At 34.5% G+C, this 9,717-nt stretch overlaps 1 protein-coding gene and 1 pseudogene across 1 annotated transcript; one reads left to right on the plus strand and one right to left on the minus strand.

Moving 5' to 3' along the window:
* Positions 1-233: 233 nt before the first annotated feature.
* On the minus strand, positions 234-4,318 carry LOC113015490 (SEC14-like protein 2 pseudogene; annotated as a pseudogene).
* Positions 4,319-4,363: 45 nt separating this feature from the next.
* On the plus strand, positions 4,364-9,329 carry LOC113015505 (low affinity immunoglobulin gamma Fc region receptor II-a-like). Its single transcript, XM_026157492.1, has 7 exons — positions 4,364-4,382; positions 6,489-6,542; positions 6,744-6,788; positions 6,942-7,202; positions 7,294-7,539; positions 7,718-7,867; positions 9,304-9,329. Exons 1-7 carry the CDS (start codon positions 4,364-4,366, stop codon positions 9,327-9,329), a joined length of 801 nt encoding a protein of 266 aa, XP_026013277.1.
* The last annotated feature ends 388 nt before the right edge of the window (positions 9,330-9,717 follow it).

Here is a 9,717-nt window from a genome sequence, read left to right on the forward strand (position 1 = left end):
GAAAATACTTCTTTGCACGTGGACAAAGTTTGATACTAATTGAACATTATTGGTTTCAGTTGTTTGTTTACACCGTAACACGCTGTGGTATAACCAGCTCATTTATTTGGCGCCTGTTTGAAACACCAGTGCTGATGTGGAACAAAAATAACAGAGTAAAGATAAACAGGCCGAAAAAATGGGCTGAAAATCTGGGATCCGTGATGTCTGAGAGGAGAGTGGGTGAAGTGGAGTTTCTAAATAGATGCCACATGAATACGAGTCACCCAGCACTGAGATATAACACTATTAATCCACACGACATGTTCAAATCAAGTATGTCAGGCTGTGCTTTCTGAGCGGCTAAACATCGCTGATCTGATGACATCATCTTTGTTATAACTGACTGTCGCACTCCACTTCCACGTGGTCGCCAGACTTCCCGTTGTTCTGCGCAGGCTGTAAATGATCAGGAAGCAGGACCTCAACACTGTAGCTGATGCGTTTGGCCTGGAAGATGCTGTAGGTGTTGTCGAATCTCAGCACATAGACTCCTGGACGCTCACAGGTCAGTGAGCCGTCCTCGGGTACTAAGTGGGCGTTGTATCGCTGACTGGGCACGATTTCCTCCATCTCAGCCGCCTTCTTCCATTCACCCTTTTTGGCCTTTTGAAAGACCCCAAATCCGATGTCTCCACCGTCACTGGCAAACTGCCACCTGAGAACACAGCCGGGGAACAAGATCTCAAAGTCCAGTTGCTCTGAAGAAACTCGGCTGATGGTCACAGACTGCTCGTAATCCACCTTCACATGGTCCCGCACGTAGTAGGAGGGAGGAACTGGTCCAACATGGTTTGTCTGGACTTCTTTAAGTTGCTTGAAGATCTTTCATCTCTCATCCGAGAAGCTTCTTCAGTTCTAAGGTCAAAGGGTGGGGAGTCCCAGATTTAAACCTAGTGGAAGCTCCTTGGACTACGATGACCTGGATGACTGAGAACCTTTACAGACACACTGTTTTGTGCATTTTAACACAATTTAATCCCCACATTTGTGAAAGAAAAGCAAAACACTTTTTTGAAAAGTCTGTAACAAAACCATCAAATCTGATAAAGGTTATTTAAATACTGCAAAGACTACTACTGCAAATGAAGAATGGATTGGAATGTAAAAAAAAAAAAAAAATACATATCCTAACCTTAATTACTGGGGGAGAATAAAGCATGATGCTCATAGTGAGTAACAAGTAAACTGAGTGCATTTTTTGGACAGAGATTCACTTTTAATGTGTATGTATAATATAATACAGATACATAAAAAAATACACTCCAAAAATAGAAGAGTCCTTGAAATGGGTTGGTAAAATATTAAATTTCAACCTAATATTCTCAAAACAGTAAGAAATCTTTTGGGGTGCTTTGATTCATTTAACCCCCAAAATAGGCTAAAAATGCCTCTGGTCTCCTATCATGCTTTAAAAATTAATTTTGTTATTGTACAGTTAAAGATCGTCAGTTTGGTAATTCATCAATAAACTAAATATTCAACATTTTCTCTCTTTTTTTTTAATTTATGGATATGTTATAGAGAAGATGAAAGTGTGCATTGTATGAGTACAGGTGATATTTGACCTTAGTTTCCCATATTAGAATAATCATTATTAATGATGAAGAAACTGAAATAGTAATTAGTGGGTTTTTTTAATTTGTTTTTGTTTTTGTTTTTTTTTTGTTTGTTTGTTTTTTGTGATTTGATAATGAATTATCCACCTGTGCTTAATCATCTATGTATATCCCCAAAAGTTGATTCTGTTCATCTGTACACAGTGTTTTCAGTGGAAGAAACGTTTCATCACTCATCCAAGTCACTTCTCCAGTCTCAGCTGACTGCAGGTTTCTCCAATCTTATAAACAGTACATTTGCATAATGACTGAAACCAGCCCACTGAAGGAACAATGGGCTGGGAGGTCAGTTCTGTTGATTTAGCCAGTACTGTTGTTAACAGCCAAAAAATACCATCTATATAAATTCAGTGTCTAACGTTAAGTAACTTTACTACAGTACTTGCCTTGGAGAAAATGCTGCAATATTTAATACTGCACAGCAGGGGGAAGAGTAGGACTGGTGAAATGTGCTGCAGACGTTCACTCAACTGTTGGTTGTCAAATGCAAAATTTCTCTGTAGGCAACTTGCAACGCTGATCATACTGATTTTTCTGACCAGCCAAACCTTTACTCTGGGCTTGGTGGAAAAGTTGTTGTATGAACTTTCTAAAGCCTGCTTCCCTTATCCCTACTTAAAATTTGTTGACTGTGCTTAAAAGTAAAGTTTGTGGCAGGAAAATAACCAGTTTGAATTAACTACTAATTTTGGCAAGAAGAGTGGTCAAGTATCCAGACCAAATTATATCAGAAGCATCTACGCTTTTTTTACCCTGTGTGGCTTATAAAAAATCCAAAATAATTTAAAACTTGTTCACCAAGCCTGGCAGACACAGGGCTCACTTGTGGATTTACTTCGAAACAAAATACAAGCAGAAAATACCTTGAGGAAAAGACAATTTAAGTAAGTAAGTAAGTAAACTTCATTTATTAAGCGCTTTTCATAGATAGGCTGTACACAAAGATTAAAATAAACAGAAAGTTGAGTAACAAAATAGACAACAATCGCAATATAAAACGTTAAAGGTAAATACAAAATGTAAAATTTCAAAAGCATTGATAAACAGAAGGCTTGTTTAAACAGAAAAGTTTAACTGCTTTTTAAAGGATTCCACAGAGTCAACCAAAGATAGTTGTGGTTGGTGGTAGACTGTTCCATAGCCTTGGTGACACAGACTAAAAGGCTCTGTCCCCTTTCGTCTTCAGTCCTGTACTGGGAACAACCAACAAACTCTGAGTCTGTGAGCAGAGACAATGAGCAGCAGTGTATTTTATAAGAAGCTTGGATAAATAATGTGGGACCCGGCCATTTATTATTCTATATGTTAAAACAAGAATTCTAACAAAAATTCTAAAATCAATTTGAATTTGAAGAAGGAAAGAAAATTTGCAACGTACACTGTATTTGCCGAAAACAACTGCTAGCTGGTTGGCTACAAGCCTTTCTAAAATCTTAGCAATAAACAGTAATTTTGAGATTGGTAGGTATGTGCTAAGTCGGTAACTGCTAAGAAATAACGGGTCAAGCTTTGTTTGTTTTTTTTTCTCTTGGTAAATAATGAAGCCTTCAGTAGGTCAATATTACTAACTCTTTTCTTTTTTCAGCTTTGAGCTTTAGTTTTTCCTCTAGCCAAAGCTTTATGGGGCGCCGTTTGTAAAGTGAAACATGCTGAAATTAACAGCAACATTTTTCCACATTTAGCTCAAAACAAGTCATTTTTTACAACATTTAGTAAAATATTAGTAACTTTTCATATTTAAAACAGATGTTAAATCTAAATGTTAAATATTCAATCTAAATGTTAAATGTTAAATCTAAATATTATATTTAAATCTAAATATTATATTTAAATCTAAATGTTAAATGTTAAATCTAAATATTATATTTAAATCTAAATATAAATGTTAAATCTAAATGCTAAATGTTAAATGTTAAATCTAAATGTTTAGGCTAACATGCAAATTTATTGCACGGATCAGCGGAAATACCAAAATAAAAGCTTTCCGAAAGCCTCCGGCGCAAAATTGTGTCTGTTCTCCTCCTCACTTCTCCCTGCCATGTGCTGCTTCACTTCTTGCCTACGAGCATGACTACGAAGTCTGTATTCACTTTCAAATTACAGGTACCATCTGGATTACCAGTCACTTATAATATTTACATGTTTCTAAACATTATCATCAAGAACATCACATTGTTTCAAAAAGTTCATTGGCCATATATATATATATATATATATATATATATATATATATATATATATATATATATATGTGTGTGTGTGTGTGTGTGTGTGTGTGTGTGTGTGTGTGTGTGTGTGTGTGTGTGTTTGTGTGTATATTTGCGTGATGGTGCACATGCTTACAGATAGGATGCAGACCAAAGCAGATACAAAAACACTTTTGCTTATTTCATTAATTAATAAATTAAGAAAAGTGTGTTGATTAACGGAGGTCAGGTCCAACATCAGCAAAATACAGTTGCATCGCTTTGGGTAAAAATGTCACCTGACACTCTAGAAAGAACATGAGATTTATGAAAACCAAAATGAAATGTGTCAAGTAAAATATTTGTCAAAGACGACTGTTAGCTAGTCAGGTATAACGCTTTCTAAAATCTTACCATTGAACAGCAATTTTCAGATTGGTTGGTAACTGCTAAGAAGAGAAGGGCCAAGCCCATGCTTACTTCTTTTACATCTGTCCACGCAGTCAGCACCACAGCATCATGGAGGTCAGAGCTCTGTGTATCAAACTGTGCACGTGTCTGTTTCCACATAAAAACTAAACTACAACTGATTTATTAAACCTAATAATAGTATTTATTAAATGCCAAAAAATTATATTAAACTCATGTCGCTACACCAACCTGTGAATAACAGGTTTATTCTGCCAATTCTGTGATCATTCTGTGAAAGTTAGAGAGACCCTTTGAAACTCGAGCTTACTTTTTTAGCAGTCAGTTTTTAGAGTGGTGCATATACAACAATTTATAAATGAGGACAGTCCATAATTAACCAGGGTGAAAAAAGACAATCATATTATGCATTTCTGTCTACTAAATATTGTTGTATCCAGACCTTTATACAAAATGTATACAACGCACTGAAAGTTAATTGTGTCTCACAAATTATTTCTATCATCTCTGAAACCCCTCACACAGAGAACGCAGAAAAACGCAGCTGCCATATTTACCTCATCTTATGAACTGCCCTCACTATCATGATGTTGGCTTTGCTTCTGCTTTTGTTGGGATGTCTTCACTTTGGGAAAATCAAATCTACAGATGAGAGATGATGAGAGAACATGATTCAGCTAATGATGACAAATGGAAACATGAAAGCTAAATAGTTAGTATCCCATCATGTTTCATCCAGATACTCATTACTTTGTGTTCTGTCTTTTTAAGCTTCTAGAAGCAGATGCTTCATGTTCTGTGACTGTGTTAAGAAATGACAATATTTAAAAAAAAATAAAAAAATAAAAGTCATCTTTGTAAGTGCAATTTTTAAAACAGCCACCATAATTCTGACAAACACCTGGAAACATCTGTGAACACTGTGTGACCTATGATTTTGTATATATTGATATATACTTTTATCTGATTGTATTTTATATTACTGAAATAATAAATTAAAAAAAAAGATTTTATTAAATATTTTAAGGATTACTCATACAATACAAGGTGGATATCAAACACACACACATACCACGTTGGACTTGAGGGTAGATAATTTTAAAACTAAATTTGTGAGTGAGTTTGATCGACCTGCTCTAGAACACAACACGATTTGTAAATGTTCCCAGTAAACAACAATCTGCAAAACCAGCTGTTTAAAACCTGTATTTGTTGCATTTTGGTGAATTGTCTTCTGTTATAATTTCATTTGTCAGCTTATTTCACATGATTGCAAAATAGTTATAAAAGTGTCATTGATTTTACTTTCAGTTTCAGGTCTGCAGTTCTTTCTTTACTTGAACATAATCAAGAAAATGTAAAGTTACATTTTAAAAACAAGTTTTTTGACTGTGATACATTTTACATATTATTTATGAAGTTGATTGGCAGAAGGAAATGTTGGCTCCTTAAAGAACCTGACATGATCTTATCAGAATGAGAAAAGTAAAAGTAATCAGTTTTAAAGATGAGAAAGATACTAAATCACGAACAGCTATTGTTTGAAAGATGGAAGCCATTATTTTTATTTTTATTTATTTATTTGGTACAACATTTAACATTTTATATAAATATTACATACACTATTCACTTTAGCAACAAGTAACAAATCAGATGGTAATTCTTTATGCCACCCTAACGATATTTATATAAACATTTATCAGCTACTTCGCACTTGTTCAGCTTCTCATTAATGCAAATAACTATTCAACCAAAAACATGGCAAAACCATACATCTGTTTATTTGGTCTTGGAATGGAGAATGCAATGGCTGCTGTTTTATCTATCCATCCAATCACACACTATAGTAACATTTGCTATCCTGTGATTGAAAATAACTTTAATGACTTTGGTGATTCCCTGAGTGGGCTGAGTACCCCTAGACGAGATTTCTACTTTTGTGCTATATCTCAGCACCGTACACCAAACTGAGCACAGGAAACATAAACCAGTCAACAAGCTGCATCAAACACAGTATTAATCTTGAACTGGTTTGTTGTTCCGCCCACTGACAGTGAACTGAAACAGTGAGGCTTGACTTGACACACAAACAGCTCAGCTTCTTTGGGAACGCTTGTTTTGTAAAACTATATAATAGCATTAAGTCTGAAAACTATTTAATTATTTTAAAAATACTTTCAGTAGGAAAGAGACACCTGTGCTCACTATTGTTAAGTCTTCCATCTACATCAAGACGACATGGAGATCAGAGCTCTCTGCATCAGACAGTGTGAGTAGTTGCTCTATTTCTACATCATTATAAAATTTAGGTCATTCATTCTGATTAAAAACATGACAGTTTTATTTCTTATGTTTTAGGTAAGAAAAGTAGGCTATGGTATTTTTATGGACTATGTATAAGATGTAGTAATACTTTAATTTTAGTATATTTAGTAATTATACAGTACTCCACTCTTTTATCTCTCTTCAGTGATTACCATCATGATTCTGTTGTGTGTACTGGATCATAAAGTTGGTGAGTACCAATGGTTTTGCTTGCATTAATACATGTTGCGGATGAAGGAGGAACTTTACTTGTTTTGACCTTTTTATTTGTTCAATGTTTAAGTGCAGTATGCCAGTTTTAGTACTGAAACTCTCAACAGTCTTACTTTTTTCTTTGTTTCAGATGCAGTTTCTCTTCGTGTTGTTCCAAACAGATTGCAGTTCTTTGAATATGAACCAGTGACATTTCACTGTGAAGGAGTCAATTATTGTGAAGTTGTGCATAAAATTAATGGGAAAGTAGAATCATGTAGTAAAGCTAACAAGAGGACACCAACAGGATCGTCCTGCTCCATTCAAATTGTTTATGCAGACAACAGTGGAGAGTACTGGTATGAGACTGAAGGAGGGACAAGGAGCAACATTATCAACCTCTCTGTCACTGGTAGCCTACTTTTAAAGAAGGACAATATTTTATGATATATTATAATTACATTTAATTTCCTGTATTTAATTGATAAATGCATCTCATTTAGCTGGTCCTGTGATCTTGGAGAGTCCTGCTGTTCCTGTGTTAATGGAAGAAACTGTGACACTGAGCTGCAGAAACCAAATTCCATCCTCCAACTTCAAAGCTGATTTCTACGAAAATGGATATCTCATCCACAGAAGCTCCACAGGAAACATGACCATCCCGAGAGTTTCCAAATCAGATGAAGGACTTTACAAGTGTGTTATCTCAGGAGCTGGAGAATCACCAGTGAGCTGGCTGAACATCACAGGTGAGACACTGGGATGTTTTAAAATAAGGTTTATTTATAATTGTAATATGAATAAAAGTTGATCCTCTTTATGCAAAGCTGTTGTGTAATGTCTTTATGAAGAAGTTGAAATTAACATTTCATGGTTTACCATTCTTGCCTCATTTAAACCTTTGTTATTTTGCTAACCATCATTCAGATTCTCAAAATTTAAATTACACAACCAATCCAGAGAAACAGGGGAGCCATTCCTCCTCTCCTGCCACACGGATAATTTCCACCATTTTAGTCAGTGCTCTGTTGGTGACAGTGGGCCTGTATCATATTGGCAAAGGCTACTGGAAGAGAGGTAATTAAAATTATTATTATTATTATTATTATTATTATTATTATTATTATTATATTAAAAATTAGCCTGTAAGGCAGATACTGTGTCTGATTTTCTTTCCCAAAGGTTTTTTAAATAAAAGTGAAAGCTGTAAGAAATAATAAAACAAAAGAAATACAAATAGAAAGACAGGAGGTATTTTACTGAACAACAATATCACAAAAATACTTCTGTGAAGAAAAGGATTGCATTTGTTTTCTCATGTGATGTTGTCTGTAGCTTTGTTTGACTTTTATGTATTTATTATGTATAGATGCGAGTGATAATTTGAGTTTCCAAAACGTAGACCGTAAATGAAAACCATACAACTATAAATAAATACTATAAATGCAATTTTAAAGCTCTTATTTTAGACACATACTGTATCTCAGACAGCTCAAGATACAGTAGTTACATGTGGCATGAAGTACAACTTCAAACATGCATTCAGTTTTAAAATTCACTTTAAATTGAACCCAATTACTTTTAAATAATAATATTCAGTGAGTAGCAAATCGTTCTACTACAGAAGAAAAAAAAAGTAGAATACAATTAAGAATTTTACCATTGGACCACCCATAAAACAAAAATATATATGATGTAGAGGTCATCATATATTTAAAAAAAAAGTTAAACATATTAGAACTGAGATTTCTAGGGCATAGAGGATATGTTGTAGAGTAAATCTAATACAAATACTGTAGCTTGACTCCACCAGTGTATGAATGTGAGAGTGAATGAATAGTGGCATTGTAAAGCGCTTTGCGTGCCTTGAAAAGCGCTATATAAATCCAGTCCATTATTATTATTATTAGTTTCGTACAAAGGCAACATTAAATACAACAAACAGTTATGAATAGCTGATATTCTTGTGACTGATGGAGAGTTATCAGGCAAACAGCAAAAATTCATTTAGAAATGTAAGGTTTTCGTTAGCTCACTGTTCTGTTAGCAGTCTTACAAAATGGGGTGATGTAGGAATGATTTTTTGTAGCCCTCAATATCAGATTTTCCTAAAATTTTAAATCAAGCCTAAGAAACAGATTGAATAACAGACAGAGACCATCATCACCAATGTTGATGTGGTTATTATTCCCATCACCCCCACTGTCCTTCTTCATTACAAGATGAAGAAGCATTTTTGATGTAGTATACCTCCACTGTACTATGATATTAATTGGACATTAAGTGGTTACTACTTTGGGAATTGGGTGGTAATACTTAGAACATTGTTATGTTTTTGTTTCTGCGTTGTTGCGCTACTATACCTTCCAATATCTTTGTGCTATTGTGCTAATTATGACTTTACATTGACAAAAAAATTGTCTTAGCTTATCTTATTACTACTTTATTATTAAACTATTGTTAACTTTTTCTATTCTGTTTTATCTTCTACTCTTCTTTTGTGTGTCTTACAGGTTTTCAGAGTGAGAGAGCTGTCTGAAGACATCATCACCTCTGAGTGAGAGCGAAAACAAAGAAGTAACCTGGTTTTATCATATATTGTTTTTGTTATTGTCAACTGGTATGGTAACAAGTGTATGGACAGTTATAGCTTTTCTTTAATTAGTCAGATACAACTATTTGCCATTCCTATTTGGTTATAAGTATATATAAAGTTTGAACACAAGCAAAGGCACCTGCCTGAAATACAGACGTTGGAGCTTAGCCAACTTGTTTGATCTTCTTTCTGTTTTTAGACATGTATGAATGCTGTTACACGGAAAGAGCTTTTGCAGCTTTTCACTGAGGTCAACCTCTAATCTAATAAGTGTCACATTACTTTCTTCCAAAACAGATGCACTGAGTTTGTGGTCAGCAATCAAATATAA

The sequence above is a fragment of the Astatotilapia calliptera genome, chromosome 3, assembly GCF_900246225.1.
Source record: "Astatotilapia calliptera chromosome 3, fAstCal1.2, whole genome shotgun sequence".
NCBI classification, from domain to species: Eukaryota; Metazoa; Chordata; class Actinopteri; order Cichliformes; family Cichlidae; genus Astatotilapia; species Astatotilapia calliptera.

Excerpts from the sequence above, each read along its gene's own strand:
- LOC113015505 (XM_026157492.1), top strand. Across the intron at positions 7,540-7,717 it reads GAGCTGGCTGAACATCACAG|ATTCTCAAAATTTAAATTAC; the intron begins GTGAGACACTGG and ends ACCATCATTCAG. Across the intron at positions 7,868-9,303 it reads CAAAGGCTACTGGAAGAGAG|GTTTTCAGAGTGAGAGAGCT; the intron begins GTAATTAAAATT and ends TGTGTCTTACAG.